This window comes from Prunus avium, chromosome 7 (assembly GCF_965620075.1).
Source record: "Prunus avium chromosome 7, drPruAviu1.hap1.1, whole genome shotgun sequence".
Classification (NCBI taxonomy): domain Eukaryota; kingdom Viridiplantae; phylum Streptophyta; class Magnoliopsida; order Rosales; family Rosaceae; genus Prunus; species Prunus avium.
The window spans coordinates 31,587,424-31,603,938 of record NC_142290.1 but is presented as its reverse complement, the minus strand read 5'-3'; the positions used below and the strand labels follow the sequence as shown (position 1 = coordinate 31,603,938).

The window sequence follows — 16,515 nt, the reverse complement described above, 5'->3', positions numbered from 1 at the left end:
AGAGAAAAGTTGTTATTTATTGAGTGGCTTTGAGGCCATTGAACGAGAATGAGTTTCTTTTGGGGAATGGCCTTTCATTCATTGGCAATTGGTGACTATTAGTGGATATAGATTCAAAGTTGTTATCGATACGATTCGTGTTGTTGTGCAACTGTCTTGGCGTATACAAAAGATACATGCCCTCTTCCTCGCCTTAGATGTGAGAATTTATTTACCATAATCCTATCCATCTTTCTTTTCCTCCAAGATATTTACATAGCGTGATTGGAGGCATTCATTTATTTCTCTTACAATGCAATGTTGTTGAAGCCAAGTATTTGTTTAATTTTTGTTTTTCATGTTAAGGTGTAACAATTTTATTTTTATTTTTTATATTGTATTATTAAAGAGTAAAAACAAGTTATCTATCTATATATATAAAGCAAAAGGCAGAGAATGGTGAAACATTCAAAATACCACAAAATGCCCTTGGTTAATGCAAACATTAAGAATTGAAATTATTAATTAAATGAGGATAATATGGTAAATTCACACTTTTTTATATTTAAAAAATTTTAAATTAAAAGAAAAATCAAATAATGTATTCTATTTTTATGGAATACAACTACCCATTATCTTTTTTAATTCTAAAATAAATTTTAAAATTTTTTTAAAAAAAAACCTCTCGTAGGCACGGAAGTGCGTGTGGAAAAGCTAGTAATTTAAAAAAGAAATGCAGAACTAATTCTGACCCCCAAAAAAAATTTCAAAAAAAAAAAAGAAGAAGTTTACCCTTGATGACCAAAGTGTCCTCAATCTTCTCGCATTAATACGGCAAGGTCAACGATTCCTTTTAACCCACCTAATAAAGAATCTTGAACAGGGCACCCCACAAAATACCAACCGAAAGTAAAAATAGAAAAAAGAAAAGAAAAGAAAATTACAATAATTATTACATTTTCGCCGCGTGAGTACGGATTCCAAAGATTCCACCGTCAAAACTCGGACCCGAGTCAATGAACTGAGTTTCCGAGTTGACCCAAAGACGCGACGACCCGTATGCGAAGCACTGAATCTTTGTGTGTCCTGAATCTGAAATTCCCTTACACATATAAATGGGCCTCTCTGTTCCTTATCAGTTTTTATCTGGGCAATGCTAGAGACCGAGACACGGAGAGAGGGAGAGAGAGAGAGAGAGAGAAACAACAGAGTGAGTGAAAAATGGAGCTGAGCTTGGACACCAGTCTGGTGTTTATCCCAAAAACAATCTCTGACTTCCTCGCGCAGCTCTCAACCATGGAAGATAGCTCTCAGAGGTCGTCAGAGCTTGATGCTTATGTGAAAAGGCTCGAAGATGAAATGAGAAAGATTGAAGTTTTCAAGCGCGAGCTTCCTCTTTGCATGCTGCTCTTAAAGGATGGTGGGTTCTCTGATTATCATATTTTTTCCTTCAAGATTATTAATATTATTTAGGTGGGGTTTTTTTATGATTGATTGGTTTGATTTGATGGGTATGCAGCAATTGAGAGGTTGAAGGATAAAGTAATGCAGTGTAAGAAAATGGAAGATCGGCCTGTGATAGAAGAATTCATACCATTGAAGGGTAATCTGGAGGGAAAGGAAAACAGTGACAAGAAGAACTGGATGAGCTCTGCTCAGCTTTGGAGCACAAGCCTCAATGTTTTTGAGTACAGCAACCACGACTCTGTATCAGGACTCAGACTGGTTAAATTCTAAATTCCCCCTTTTTTTTTTCCTGAAAAAAATCTTATTAAAGGCTGGAACTTTATTGGGATTTTGCAGAATTTTCATAATCTTCTTAATTTTTTTGTGCATATCACAGAGGAACGTAGAAGATGATCGGTCGGTGCCTGAGAATCCAATTGAGCCAAGTAATAACAGAGCCGTGGGAAGGACATTTGTGCCATTCAAGGAACAATATGAGTCTGGTTTTACAGGAACGTGTCTTAAAGATGACAAGGAGGTCTCACAGGTCCCAAGCCTTTCTCTTATGACTCCATTGATGTCTGAAGCACTGGATGCTTCTACCAATACAAACATTAAGAGCAACAACAACTGCAGAGGCGGTTCAGGTTCTGGTTTGGCTGGCCAACTCAAATTACAGAACAAACCTCAACAGCAATCACAGCAGCAACAACCCTTTAGGAAGCAAAGGCGATGCTGGTCACCTGAGCTTCACCGCCGCTTTGTTGAATCTCTTCAACAGCTTGGAGGAACACAAGGTTGGAGATTGAGACTAGAAAATAATATAATTAAGCTGATTGATATTGCTTTCTTGAAAAATAAGATGGGAAACATATGTAGGGGGAAGAAGTTGAACTTTGACTGGAAATTGGAATTGGAAAATCTGCTTGGTCTTTGGTCCTTTACTCCTTTCCAATTCAGAATTTTTCTTAAGAAATTGAATTTAGTGCGTGGAATCTTGCACTTCCACTTGTGAAGTTGTAAGACTTATTGTTGGTTTTCAGGACTTTCAACAGCATGACAATTTTAGAAAATACTTGATCTTTATGCTTCTATGCCAAACTACTTGAATTTAGTCCTTTTTTCAAATTATTTGAATCAAATTCTCCTTTATTTTTTGATTTTATGCGCTTGTTCCTTATCTGTGTGTTCTTTTTTTGTAGTAGCCACTCCTAAGCAGATAAGAGAGCTTATGCAGGTGGATGGTCTTACCAATGATGAAGTGAAAAGCCATTTGCAGGTTGGTTACTTAATTGTGTTTCTCTCATCTATAATTATAATTTTCCTTTCCTGTCAGAGTGGTTGCTCATGTGTTTGTCTGATTTGTCTGTGCAGAAATACAGGCTTCATGTCCGAAAGCTTCCGACTTCTTCTGCTGCCAAAGGCAATGGCATATGGATGCCCCTAGATCACAGTGCAGACCATTCTAAGGCAAACAACTCACAGTCTGGTTCTCCACAAGGTCCTCTCCTTCCAGGTGAGTTCGCCAAAGGTCGATCTACAACTGGAGGTGAGTCAGATAACAGCAGAGAAGCAGAAGAAGATGAGAAATCAGATGGCCAGAGTTGGAAAGGTGGGCTTCTTCACAACAACCAAGGAGGAGATGTATAGACATACAATCATCCCCCATGAATTTTGCAGATACAAATATACATGGGGAATCATAGTCTCTGAATTATGAGTAATAGTAATAAGGTACCTTTAGCAAAAAGAGAAGGGATATGCAGCTGAAGTTTTTTTTTTTTTTTAATCTTTTGAGGCACTGCTTTAGAAAGAGGAGATGTGAATTTGCCATTGTTAGAGCAAGTTTCTTCGTCTGGTTCTTTTATACAGGTTTATGTAATGACCCCTTATTGGTTGTAGGAAGTAAGATGAAAATGTTCCCAACATAATATTCACTTTATTTTATTTGTATGGTTTAACTTCTTTTATATTAGTTATGCTCTAGTATCTCAACTTGAGAGGTTCAAATTGAAATCTCTATCCATCAGATTTCTGCAACATATTGTCTGCCTTCAGAAGTTCTCGAACCTTATTGGCATCGGGGCCGAACCCGAAAGTTTATCAAATCCTTTTGAACTTTTTCTAGTACATTGGATGATGATATTGAACCCATGACTTATCCTAATCCTTTTCGTACTCCTCCCTTGTCACCTAGGCTAAAGCCTCAGCGGTTTCAAAATCCTTAACCGTCATTGTGGAAATTTAACATGAAAATCTAACTCCATCCTGAGAATACAAGTGTATCCGTAACCGGTTGTCTTCTTTCCATGCCAAAATTAGAGGGTTTGCCTTGCTGCTTGTCATCAAGCAAAGATCAAATTTTTGTTCAACTGAATCCTAAACATCTGATCATCAGCTTGCAAAATAAAGGGGAAAGGCCAGCAATTTTACCCCAAACTTGGTCCTTGGACTTGTTCATTTGTTCATAAACCTTTGCACTTGCATTGTCCTTGAATTCTTAGTAGCATGCCGTCTCATTCTCTCTCTCTCTCTCTCTCTCTCTCTGCACATCACTTCTCAACTACCAACTTTTGTTTTCTGTAGCAAAAACAGTCGCATTCTTTTTAGTATTACAAATCTTTGTGGTAGTACTAGTTTGCTTTAAATAATATATAATCCTATGTTGTATAAAATCTCTCTCCAAATAAAATGGCATGGCATCTGCAAGCCTCAATTCTGTCATGTCCATGGTGGTGGTGGTTGATAGGTATATGGCATATTGAAAACGCAAAGTCACTGTCAAATGAAACTGGGGACCTAATCAACATTTTTTATGTTATCCATTCATACATTGAATAAGCTCGCCAGTTTTCTTGGTAAATAGAATAATCTCACCTTACAGCTAGGCTCATGCAAAGACCATTATGGATCCACGACAAAGCAGTCACCCTCAAGATAAAGCAACATTTCTTTTTAAAATTTATGAATCTCAAACAGTTGATATGGTGAGCCCCCAAGAATCTTTTCGGTAGAAAATTCAATGATTCAAAAGATGGCCCTTCACTTGTGCCCTGTTATGTTCATTAACCACCAAACATTTTCATTTTTTATTCGCTTCAATGTCAACCATTTGATATTTCTCTGTTTGTATTGTCGGATATTTTGAACATATCTTATTGTCTTTAGATTGTTTGTGAGCACAATCAGTGGTGGTGATGAAAACGTGTGCCAGTCACCTGAAATAAAAATTGTTCATTGAAGAAATGAGTCGATCACCCAATAAGATTTTGGTTTTTTCCTCCAGTGTTTATAATACTCTTTTATGTCATCCATTCTACAAATCCACTACTTTGACAAGTTGTCAACAAATTTGTGGAGATAAAATTCTTATATACAATTGGTGTATAAAAAACATTTTATGATATTCACTTGTGTGCGTATTGGTCATCTATTGTATGTAATTAACAAAAGAAAATATACCAAGTGATTTTAGAGGAGGAGGGAAGCGAATTTAGGACCTCGGATGAAGGGCTTATAAAATAGTCAAAAACTATTCGCAAGAAGCACTTGGACAATCAAACTCTTTTGTAAGTAAATACTTCTGTTCATAAGTGTTTTTGTGTTTTTAATGAAAAAAAAGTTTCTACCAAACGCTACATGTTTTTCAGTGGTTAGGAAGCAGTTTAACTCTTCCGGAAGCAATCCCAAGGGCGCAGCAGGCTTAAGACAATTCCCAAGCAGGCTTAAAGACAACCCAGACCAACATGCAAGTGCGTGCACCAGGGCCAGGCTTAGGTACACTTCTTCCTATTCTGGGTTGATGGACTTGGATTTGTTTTATAGGCCCAACTAAATGCTTATCCTTTTGGCAAACTGCTAAAACGCACCGTCCTACGTCTCAGTCTTCCTTTGTCTCTCACAACCCCTTTGGCTCCAAATTCATTCCCTCCCTCCGATCCCTTGGCAGCTTTGCTGGTTCCGAAACCATGAGAGAACTCGTCACCCTCCAAGTTGGAAGCTTTGCAAACTTTGTGGGCTCACATTTCTGGAACTTCCAGGTACATACACACACACAAGCTTTACTCACTCTGCCATTCAACTTCCTTCGTTGATTAACCATATTCATTCATTTATTCTTGAAGGATGAGCTAAATGGGTTGGCGGAAGACCCTTATGCTGACCCAGTATTCAAGAATCAGTCTTTGAACATGGACGTGCTCTACCGCTCTGGTGAGACGCACCAGGTGTGCGGATTTTTTGTTTTTATTTGTTTTACTTTGATTCAAATGTTTCGCTTCACCTTCTTCTACTTAGAGACTTGCACACATGACATCAACAGGGTACTTTGACTTACACTCCCCGCCTGGTTTCTGTTGATCTTCAAGGTACTTGAAAACTGCAATTGGGTTTGTGTATTTAGTGGCCTTGAAATGTATGGAAGTTGCAAACTTTCAATTTTTGACTTTTGCAGGGTCCCTTGGGTCTATGAGCTCTCGTGGTACATTGTATGATGAGGGTTCATCTGCATCATCAAATATTTTGACATGGTAAAACATTTTTTTAAAAGGTTTAAAAAAATTATGCATTTTGTTTGCGTTCTTCTTTATATGTTGTGTTAGATGATTTTACTGTCTCTAAACCAATGTGCAGGGGTGGTAATTTTTCTACTCATGCTGCTGAGCCTCATAAAAAGAATTTGTTCTTACAAAGTTTGTACGGGGAAGAGCAGGAAAATTCTTTGACTTTTGAAAATGGTGTCACTGGTGGAGAGAATCCTCGAACAGAAATTCATGACAGGGATAAAGTGGAGAGTTTAGAAAATGGTGTCCAATACTGGACTGACTTTTCAAAAGTTGAGTATCATCCCCAAAGTTTATATGAATTAAGTGGATTGTGGGTGGATCCTCAGAAATTTGACAATTACGGGATTGGAAGGGAATCCTTATCTGGGGGTTTACAGGTAGAAGAAATTAGTGAGAGGCTTCGCTTTTTCGTAGAAGAGTGTGACCATATTCAGGTATTTTACTAGTATAAATTGTTGTCCTATACTTTGACTTATTTACATCTTTTTCCTGGCTTAATTGATAGGGGATGTTGGGTGGGACGTTTGATCTAAACAAGCTGTCAATTAGTGCTAGTCGAGTTGATCATGTACTCTAGAAGTACCGTCTACTGATTTTTTATCATGTACTTTATTTTAACCTTGAGAAAGCTAGTGTCTGAGACTGTCTAATATGGTGTACAAACAGGGTCTTTGTAGTTACGGACCAGTGTGTCTTACTCTATTGATGAATTTGTTTAAAACATATATGTCAGTGATATGTTCAATGTCACAACTACATGAGCTATGTTTACATGGATTGTGAGTATCTTGAAGCTTTTAGAGACTGAGATTCATTAGCTAATATTAACTTCGACAAAAGTAGTATCTAGTATTTTCAGTTAATGAGTTTTTGGTGCTCCCTGCTTTGTATCAGCCTCTCAATGTTGAGATCTTCAATATGAATTTGTATTTTGACAGGGTTTTCAATTCATTGTTGATGACTCGGGGGGTTTTTCTCCTCTAGCTGTGGATGTTCTGGAGAGTATTGCAGATGAATATACAAATGTTCCAGTGTTGCTCTATGCTGTGCGTGGTCCTGGTTCTTCCGTGGATCCCAGAAGCCAGAAGCAGAGAGTCAGTAGGAAGCTTCACGATGCTGTTTCGTTTTCAAGGCTATCATCGTTATGTAAACTGATCGTTCCCGTGGGGTTACCCTCATTGAGTAGAAGTAAGAAATATTGCGCCTTTGAATGTATTATTCGCATGATTGATTCTCTAGCCTCTTCAGATTCAGTTTACATACTGTTGCTGTAGCATTGTGATTTTGCAGCCTTTTTTTTCTCTCTCTTAGATATCTGATTTAATCCTATTAATCAGGATAAAATGAGTACCAATTCTGTGCTTAAGCTGTTAAATTTTCCCCTGAATGAATATTGGCATACTTAATTATAGAGCCTAGGTTTTAAAGCTTTGTTTGAACCAATAGTTTGTTCTTCGGTTTCTATGATCAGTGTTGATACTCTCTTAGTTTCTCTGTTCTAAAGAAGTTACACTTTCTTGTGGACTAATCTTCTGTCCACTTGATTTGAAAGGCAAAGCTTCAACATTTCTCTGCGTCAATGATGAAAAGCTGTATCACTGCAGTGCAGCTTATGCTGCTACCCTACATTCTCTTAGTCTCCCTTTTCGAATGGAACCACTTGGGCCCACTGCAGACTCATCTTATGCTTCTGGTGCTGTGACTGTTAATGAGGTTGTGCAAATCCTGTCAGGGCAAGCTAGGCAGAATATGGTTGCCATTCTGGATGCGGCAATGCCAGCGCCTTCTTTAACTGGTAATTACTTCAGTTGGTTTTCACATTAATCCCTCTGTTACTAGCAATCATTTTGGTTAATTATTTGGCATTATAAACAGGGAATGAGGTTGAGCAAACTTTGCTACGTCATTTGCAGCCATTGACACCAGAGATAGCAAAGGATATTGAGGACTTACAATCAGTAGAATCCATCTCAGTCCATGGGGCCTTAGGACCAGGTACTGTTTTGGAGTGAACATCAGTTCTTTTTATTAATATTTCATTAGACTCCTGAGAATGTTAAACATGCTCACTTAAGATAGTTCATATTTTGTGCTTCTGGAATTTCGTTAAGTGATCATATTTTCTGAGTATGCAATTTACTAGTTACACTCTGCCTTAGTGGCTAGAGCAATGTGAATTTGGGTGCGTGGCTTTAAAAAAATAAATAATAAAAAAAAAAAAAAAACCAAGAAGCATAAGGATACATCCCTTTTTTTTCTTTGGGTCACAGCATATCTGCTGCCATATCTTAACTGGAACTTCGGAGACTTAAAAGCATATATCAGAGGTTACAAGATAAGCATAGCCGATGCATTGCACCACAAAAAATTGTTCTATTGTCCGAATCTGTATTATTTAGCAAGAACATCTGCAAAAATGTCGCCCTTGTGATAATACTGCACTGGTTTTCTATTTTTATTTCTTTCATTGAAATCATTGTCATTTTGATTACATTCTGAATCATCTCTGCATTTTATGGATGTAAATTGTATAACTAGTTAACTTGTTATTTAGAGGCAATATGAGTTTATAGATGCTGGTGAAATTACAAGTCATTGGTGAAACTGGAAATTCCACTCTTGTTACGTAGTACCTAGAACAAATTAGTCAGGGACTTCATGAAGGTGTGAGTTTGGGAAAAAAATTATGAAATGTACTATTGGGATTATGGAGACTGGATGCTTATTATATTCTAATTGATCGTTTCTGTTCAGCAGGAGGTCAGCGGGCATCAGTTTCTGAAGTAAAAGATATGGTTCATGCTGCTTATGAGCATGCAACGACAAGGCCAATGTTCTGCCATCTGTCCGTGGTTCAATGTCCACTTCCAATACCTTTGCCTTTTCCTTCAATCTTTGGGAACCGTGTTGGCCAACATGGTGAGCTTTTGAGCACCCCAATTATTGATTCTCCATCAAGGGGATCACTTGATGTCCATTCCATTCCTATGGCAGCTAGACTACGGTCTAGCAGTGCTGTTTTACCATTCTTGGAGAATAGATTGGGAAGTCTTCGTAGCTTTGGGATTGCCAGAGGGGCACCTGGGGCTGAGTTAGTTAGAAGTTGGGGATTTGCAAAGGATGAATTAGAAGACATGGGTGAGGTGCTGTCTAAAATGATCACGACATTGGATCCTCGTTCTCAAATGTCCTCTGATTCAGATTAACTTTCTGGTTAGTGTTAAACTTACTCTCTCTTTTTCATTTGCTGATGTAGATGTCTACAAAAAAGAAATCTGTGAATTGTTTTTCCTTGAATGAATCTGAGGTCTAATCTTAATTTGACTAATATTCGTTTAGTTTCCATCAACCAAAATAAAAAACCATATGTATATGAATTTGACCAAGTTACAAGGATGCATGAGCATATGTGGTTCCAACTTATTATGAGGACTGATTAATAATAATAAGTTTTCTTTTGTATGGGGAAAATAACACGGGGCTTTGAGCAGGTGGAGATGCATGGAAGTGAGGAAAGAGCTTTGACATGGCTGGATCCGGAAGGGAGTGTTAAAGCTGTAAATTTGTGGTGAAAGTCAAAGAGATTTGGAACTCGGAATACAAAGCAAAGGATGAGAGACAAAGATCAATGGATTTCTATGGTGCTGCTGGGATTTTGAAGTTAAAGCTTATATTGTCTTGTTTTCTGATCCCATGTATTTGGGAAGTTTTCTGGGCCCGTGTCAAATTTATGTGGAAGTTTTTACTTTTGGTGTTAATAGGCTGGAAATATATAGTGGAAACTGTCCAGTCTTGGGCCACTGTCCCAAATCAGATGGTATTTTGGCAGCCAATGTTAACATGTCTAATTTATGAGTTGTGTGAGAGATAGGCTGGCTGGATTAGGATTGGACTGGGACTAGGTCCGGCACAGTGGATGGATAATCCAAAGTAATCAATACAATTTTATTTCATAAAAAAAGTACGTCTTTATTTTACTTTGTCTCACGTTGTGTGACCAATTAAAAATACAAAATGTCATGCTCTATGGTGTGAACGTGCATTGTTCAATGCAAGGCAAATAATAATAATAGTTTAAAACAAAGGTGAAAATTTCTCATTGTCCCCTAAATTTATGACATTCTTCCGATTTTCCTCTTCGACTTTAAATTTCGATATGAATTATCCTAATTTTTTTCAAATGTATCTTTTTTTATTTTTTGGATTTTATATGGGGAAGATTTGTTATACTGTATTGTACTAGTTTTTAATCTAAACTTGTATGTGCTTTTGTTTCTGCATTCGTCCTTTTCGGCCCTTGTATTCTTTGATTGTTTCCTTATCTTTTAAGAGTTTTAATGAACATTGATTGAGAAAAAAAGAAAAACTGTTAAAAGAGGCTATTAAAGATACTTAAACCAAAATGGCAAGTGAAATAGACAAAAGGTGCTAAGTTCATGAGGGGAAAGAGCCACGTGTCCTGAAATAAATTCCATGAAATCCACGAACTGGACCACAATCAGGTGCAACTGCTCTGATAAACATATGAATTCATGTAAAACGACATCACATCATGCCAAGCCACGTTTCAGTCACTCAACTTTACTTGATTCTTAATATAATCATTGTCCATTAAAAACACAAATGCATGGAATTATGAACTGATCCTTCCGAGTATACTTTTTCAATTTAATGATTATTATTTTTCTTAATTCCTTTTGTATCAGTTAGCCGGCTAAATAGAATGAAATGAATTAAACTAAATGATGTGGACTCTTATTAATTAGGTACCTTGGGTGTTACATCACTGTCCTTTCATGAAGAAGACAAATTGGTTTCTCATAAACGATTCATTCACACGATCAAGTTATTATAAACAACAAACACATGATTTTTTTATTAGTCTAGATTCAAACATTGCTGCTTTATCTAATCCTGAGGTGATAAAGGTAATAAGATAATCTGTTTAATAACTAATTGCGGCACGACTTTGTACTCCGTATGAAAACATGAAAATATTACACGCGTCGTCGGGTGATTATCTTATACGTATTTGTATTGAGTACTTAATCGTATTATAGAATAGAAAAAACGTATTAAAAGTAATGTCAAATTGGCACATGGAAGGAAGTTGAATATCCATGCTTTTGTGAAAAACGATGGAAATCTAAAAAAGCCTGTGAGCCTGTGAGGCTGTAAGGCTGTAAGGCTGTCCTGTCCAAAATGCATGGCATGCACTTCCATGCAGCAAATTATTTGAAGGTCAAGGTCTTCGTCTTTTAATGTGATTATTAAAAGACAGATAATTAAGCTCTACAGTTTGAATAATAATAATAATTAAAGAAATGAGGTCAATAAAGCGGTGAAAGCATTGTGATCCATTCCATCAACACAAACAGCTTGCTTCCTCAAGGAGGTTATTCAAGTGGGCCCACCGCAGAGCTAATATTTTATTTTCTTTTTCTTTTTTCCCAATTTTGTACTGTCTTGTTATTTTTTTAAAACAAGATGTGAGTGATGGACGTGCTAATTCTTCAAAAGCTGGCACCAATCCCGATATCATACATCTCTTCGGTTGACCCAATCACCCTTACTTTTTCCTTCATCCTTCATCCTTCATTCATATATATATATATATAGAGAGAGAGAGAGAGAGAGAAACTAGCAAAATATAGGTATAACTACCATTTAGGTTAAAATAGTGCTTCCAAAATTCCTCATTTTATTATAGTTTAAGATTTTCAAATTAAGTTAGATTTAGATGCTAAAAAAAACTTTATATCATGTGCACGTGTAACACCAATCTTAGTCATGCTATAATTATCAACACACGATCAACCAAATAAATAGTGTTATAATTATTATTAATTGTGAAGTTATCACCAAAAATAATAATAATACTCTAGGGCGTACTGTATAGTGTACTATATATATGCACATGTACAAGTGAACATTTTCTCCCTCATGTTCTTATTGTATAATAATATTATTATTTTTTCTCTTCATAAACGGCACATGAGGTATGAACTTGTGACACATTTCGATAATAAAAATAAAAATAAAAATATTATTAAACTAAGAGCTCTTAATGACATATTGTTATTGTTAGCACCACCATTACTATCATAATATAATATAAATAATGATTACAGTAATCATAATAATAAGGGGTATGCTAATATTAGAAGAGATGGAAAAAGGCATTAGATAATTCCAGAAGTTCAGATTTACATGTTTGCAAAAAAGAAGCGTGAATTATATCACTACTAATCCAGAAGATCAAGATCAATACTGTACTCGAAGATCAATGCAGATCCTACACTTGGAAATATCTCTCCAATCAAACTTCTCTTTAAAACTCAAAAATGATTTAGATTTTGGACCTCAGATTTGAACCTCTCCAAATCTCATTTCCTACTCTCTTTTTATATATATATATCTCTCACTCTCTCTAGATCTCCAGTTGTATGAGGAAGATATGAACTGCTGCAACCAAAAACAAAAAAAGAACAAAAGGAAAATATAGATTAGGAGACATACGAAAAGTGCAATAGAATTGTAATGTTCTACGTGACATGAGAAAGAAAGAAAAAAAACAACAAGTAGCAAAATCAAAGTCTACCACAAACACAACAAAAGTTTCATATAGATGCCAAATTTGAAACTTGTTTAGGTAGGCAAAGGGAGAAGGGTAGTGTGGTCATTTCACAATGGGGGAAGAACAATCTGAAGCCGATAGTGAAGATCATAAATAGTATTGTCAGCGAAATGTGCCTTGAAAAACACTCCCTCTTTCTAGCTACCTTTTTTTTTTTTGGTCCAATGCGTAGTATGAATTATGAGTCAAAAGAAGAGGACATGTTTTTCCTTTCACAAATTGGACCATCAAACACCATGCAATCAATGTGCACCAAATTAGCTCAAACAAGCATCAACATCACTGCGAGGATATATTTATTAATTTTTCTGACAAAACCACAATGGCCAAAAAAAATAAAAATAAAAATATATTCATCAAGAGGGGAAAGGGATGTCACAAAGTGGTCAAGTGAAACCTAAGGCTGCTACCTCAGATCAGATGTTATTGATGATGAGGAGGGAGACATCCCTCGCTGGGAAAAGACAATAATTCCCTTAACCAACCCCTCTACTCAGCCTACTCTATGCAATAAAGAGTAATTTTGGCTTTCCATGATATTTGCCCCTTTCATGAAAAAACCACCCAATGCACCTCCTCAAAGCATCACAACATCCATAAATGCAAAAACCCCCATTTAGCAAGCATCAAAACAAACCCTCATGTGATGGTTAACATTACTTATGTCTACAGACCTTCGTATTCCCTCTCTTTAGATATCTCTTATGTCAAAATAAAGCCTCATGTTCAAGACCATAAACCCAACTAAATAAAGAAATAACAAGAAATTAAAATGCATGGATTTCAGAATATAGAATAATTAAGCAAAGGAAGGAGAGGATACCTAGGATGAAAATTAGTTGAACGAAAAAGCGGGGAGGGCAGGAGGAGCTGAAAAAATTGCCATCAACAAGAGGGACCCACACTCCTACCGCCCTCCTCGCCTGGATCGGACTTTTGCTGCAGCTGCGTCTGCTGTAATTGCTGGTTCTGATGCTGCCCTTGAGGCTGTTGGGTTTGGAGCAAGAGCTGAGCCTGAAGCTGAAGCTGATGATGATGATGTGATTGTTGCGGCTGAATCTGGTGATGATAAGAATTGCTATCAAACCCCAGAGCCAAAGAAGGTGAAACAGCATTGCACACTGCTCCAGCCATCTGAGTGAACCCGCTCACGGTCACTGAGCCGGGGGACAAGTCAAACCCACTGTTGAATCTCACATGCTCTTGACCTTGCTGCATTGACTGTTTACTTTGATCAAAACTCCTGAACATCTCCTGCTGCTCTCTCGCCGCCACAGCCGCCGCCAACTGCTGAGCCTCAAACATCTGCTGTTGTTGTTGCTGCTGCGGCTCTCGAATCATCAACTGCCCGGAAGTAGGGCCGGTCGGAATGCCCATCATTGGAGACATGGTGTACGGCGAAACAGCCGAAGAAGAAGCGTTTCCTTGCAGCTGTTGGGGCATGTAAGTTGGTGGTGGCTGAAGAATGGAAAGCATGGCTTGAGGACCCATGTAAGTGGCGAGTTCCTTCTTGGCGTTGTAGAGGTCAGCCTGGACTTGCTTGAGCCGTTGCTGGAGGATGGAGATGAGGCCAACGCATCCGTAGACTGGGTCACGGAGGCGGGCCTCCGCTTCGTAGGCCAGCGAGTTCACGGCGTCTTCGCGCTGCGTAGCGTTGAGCTCGTTGAGGATCTTGGCGACATTGCTGGCCCCGAATACCTTGTGGACGTTGGCGAACTTCTGGGGCTGGTCCGGTGGGAAATAAGGCGCGAACACGCACTCCTGCGTGCATTTTCGCCTGAGAAACTTACAGGCTGCGCACGGTGAGTTTGAGGACGACATTATTTTAATTCAATCAACTGCAACGGGAACAACCATAACAAAATTAAATTAAATTAATAAAAATCGATCCACAAGTCAATATTTGATTATTTGATAATCTGATACAATGCAAGAAAGACAAATAGACTTTACACCAAGGACAAAAACTAGAGAGAGAGAAAGGAGAGATTTTTATTTATTTATAATCTTTTTGTTTAATAAGGGCATTGAAATGTGGGAAAATCAGAGAGGGAGATGCATAGGGGATTCAGGGAAGCTTCATGGATTTACTGGTTTTAGAAAAAAGAGCTGGTTTTGGAACGTATTAAAAGAAAACCGACATGATACCTTATAATCAAACAGTATCTTCGAACCAAAGCAAGCAATAATATAAAGAAATGATTTTCAGAAGAAAAAAATTAAACGAAGAAGAAAAAACAAAACGAAACGAATCGTTTCAAGGACCTGATGATCGATTTTTGCAAATTGCAGATACTGTCAAAAAAAGCTTAAACAACAATGGCTTCCTTTACACTGCCTACAGAGAGAGAGAGAGAGCGACAGTGGAACAGAAAACAATGAAACGAGAACTAATTTGCTGTCAATTTACCAGAAATGTAAAACAATACAACGACGGCGTGAAGAAGAAGCTCTCTGAGAGAGACTACTGTGTTTGTTTGTTATGTGTTTGTGTTTACACCTGACTCTCTCTCTCACACACTCTTTTAACTTCACGCTCAAGAAAATGCAATAAAATCTCAGATCCGTGTAAGCGAAAACAATCTTTCAAAAAAAGAATCAGAAAAAATCCACAACAGGTCCTCGCAATTCACCGTGTGAACAAAAAGAAACGGCAAGATCTTTCGAAACACTCAAAAACTCGAGGAAATGAAGATGACGATTGAAGAAAATGAAGGAGGATGATCAACCTCACCTGGGGCCTTTTACCTTCGATTTTACTTGAATCGCAGCTCGCTCGGTTCACAGTCGACGGCTCCGCCCTCTCTCTCTCTCCAAGCCTCCAAAGTCCATGTAACACCTGCAAGGACACGAAACCAAAACGAACTGCAACTTTCAGAAAACGGAGACGAAACGTCGGCGTTTCGCGAGAGCGAAGAAATGGTGGCGATGAAGAAAAAGAAGAAGAATACGAAGACGAAGACCTGTGAGAGAGAGCTCGGTGGTTTCGGGTTCGAGAGCTAGAGAGCGCTCGATCCGATCTTCGAGTTCTTCCAGGATCCCAACAGAAGCAGAGAGAACGGAAAATTTTATTATTTCGAAGCCAAGAAAAGAAAAGAAAAATATATAATAAAAATGAAAACAAAGAAATGATGAGGGAAGAAAAGGGGGTGAGAGAGAGAGGAGAGAGAGAAGGAGGGCGTTAGTACCATATGGCGTCGACGTCAAATATTTTTATATGCGGTTTGCGTTGGGGACCGTTGAGATTTGGAGGGAGACGTGGTGACCGTCGGATCAAGTTTTGGTTTTTATTATATTTGTTATACCATTACTGACCTCCATAAGGATGGACATCTTATTCTGAGCAACCATTAAGGGGCCTTCTGAGTTTCCTCTTTGTCTCTGTACTGTCTGGGTCGAATTCCGATAATGCCCCTGTTTGGACGCTTTCATTGCCTTGGATGTCAATGCAAGCCACCTAATTACCCAAATACCCCTATCTTTTTTCTTTTGTCATTTTCCGGTTGCTTCATTTACACTTGGATAAGTAAACTTTCAGTAAAAATAAAAAAGATGCATGGTTTTTTTTTTTTTGGGAAAATAAGCGATAGTATATTATTGATGAACAAACAAAAATTCATTACTGTCGGCGGTGGATACCCTTGGGTCTCATCTAAAAAAAAATATTAACTTGGAAGAATTGGGGCATGATTGGATTACATATTATTATGAGAACGGAATCTTAGTGGATCATAATTAGAAGGGAAAAGCTAATTAATTTTGTGCCATAAATGACATAATCAATTATGTAATCATTCTTTCTCAAATACATTTGGTTTTGAATAATTACCATGTTCTCTCACTGATCCCAATTAATTAAATTGCACATTGCATGGTTGCTAAACTAAC

At 37.7% G+C, this 16,515-nt stretch overlaps 3 protein-coding genes across 7 annotated transcripts; 2 read left to right on the top strand and 1 right to left on the bottom strand.

Moving 5' to 3' along the window:
• The first annotated feature begins 1,108 nt into the window (after positions 1 to 1,108).
• LOC110766124 (Homeodomain-like superfamily protein) lies at positions 1,109 to 3,378 on the top strand. Of its 2 annotated transcripts, none has more exons than XM_021969388.2 (5): positions 1,109 to 1,399; positions 1,499 to 1,704; positions 1,823 to 2,222; positions 2,631 to 2,704; positions 2,800 to 3,378. In XM_021969388.2, the coding sequence occupies exons 1-5, from the start codon at positions 1,201 to 1,203 to the stop codon at positions 3,073 to 3,075; spliced, it is 1,155 nt and encodes a 384-aa protein (XP_021825080.2). In that variant the 5' UTR covers positions 1,109 to 1,200; the 3' UTR covers positions 3,076 to 3,378. The 2 variants fall into 2 exon arrangements, with proteins under 2 accessions (XP_021825080.2, XP_021825079.2); XM_021969387.2 differs by having other exon boundaries at positions 1,110 to 1,399; positions 2,628 to 2,704.
• Positions 3,379 to 5,305: 1,927 nt separating this feature from the next.
• Positions 5,306 to 9,965, top strand: LOC110766121 (plasma membrane, autoregulation-binding site, misato segment II, myosin-like, tubulin/FtsZ protein). Of its 2 annotated transcripts, XM_021969383.2 has the most exons (10): positions 5,306 to 5,465; positions 5,550 to 5,651; positions 5,747 to 5,792; positions 5,879 to 5,954; positions 6,058 to 6,424; positions 6,929 to 7,178; positions 7,543 to 7,785; positions 7,866 to 7,985; positions 8,748 to 9,203; positions 9,482 to 9,965. In XM_021969383.2, the coding sequence occupies exons 1-9, from the start codon at positions 5,394 to 5,396 to the stop codon at positions 9,194 to 9,196; spliced, it is 1,725 nt and encodes a 574-aa protein (XP_021825075.1). In that variant the 5' UTR covers positions 5,306 to 5,393; the 3' UTR covers positions 9,197 to 9,203; positions 9,482 to 9,965. The 2 variants fall into 2 exon arrangements, with proteins under 2 accessions (XP_021825075.1, XP_021825076.1); XM_021969384.2 differs by lacking the exon at positions 5,306 to 5,465 and having other exon boundaries at positions 5,550 to 5,637; positions 9,482 to 9,964.
• A 2,185-nt stretch (positions 9,966 to 12,150) lies between these two features.
• ASL1 (ASYMMETRIC LEAVES 2-like 1) lies at positions 12,151 to 15,795 on the bottom strand. Of its 3 annotated transcripts, none has more exons than XM_021969365.2 (4): positions 15,591 to 15,795; positions 15,362 to 15,466; positions 13,451 to 14,465; positions 12,151 to 12,455 (listed from the first exon to the last, which is right to left on the bottom strand). In XM_021969365.2, exon 3 carries the CDS (start codon positions 14,446 to 14,448, stop codon positions 13,513 to 13,515), a length of 936 nt encoding a protein of 311 aa, XP_021825057.2. In that variant the 5' UTR covers positions 14,449 to 14,465; positions 15,362 to 15,466; positions 15,591 to 15,795; the 3' UTR covers positions 12,151 to 12,455; positions 13,451 to 13,512. The 3 variants fall into 3 exon arrangements, with proteins under 3 accessions (XP_021825057.2, XP_021825058.2, XP_021825059.2); XM_021969366.2 differs by having other exon boundaries at positions 12,151 to 12,452; XM_021969367.2 differs by having other exon boundaries at positions 15,376 to 15,466.
• Positions 15,796 to 16,515: the final 720 nt, after the last annotated feature.

Coding starts and splice junctions, on each gene's coding strand:
- ASL1 (XM_021969365.2), bottom strand. CDS start 14,448: ATGTCGTCCTCAAACTCACCGTGCGCAGCCTGTAAGTTTCTCAGGCGA.
- LOC110766124 (XM_021969387.2), top strand. CDS start 1,201: ATGGAGCTGAGCTTGGACACCAGTCTGGTGTTTATCCCAAAAACAATC. Junction 1,400..1,498: donor CATGCTGCTCTTAAAGGATG/GTGGGTTCTCTG, acceptor ATGGGTATGCAG/CAATTGAGAGGTTGAAGGAT. Junction 2,223..2,627: donor ACAGCTTGGAGGAACACAAG/GTTGGAGATTGA, acceptor CTTTTTTTGTAG/TAGCCACTCCTAAGCAGATA.
- LOC110766121 (XM_021969383.2), top strand. CDS start 5,394: ATGAGAGAACTCGTCACCCTCCAAGTTGGAAGCTTTGCAAACTTTGTG. Junction 6,425..6,928: donor AAGAGTGTGACCATATTCAG/GTATTTTACTAG, acceptor GTATTTTGACAG/GGTTTTCAATTCATTGTTGA. Junction 7,986..8,747: donor CCATGGGGCCTTAGGACCAG/GTACTGTTTTGG, acceptor TCTGTTCAGCAG/GAGGTCAGCGGGCATCAGTT.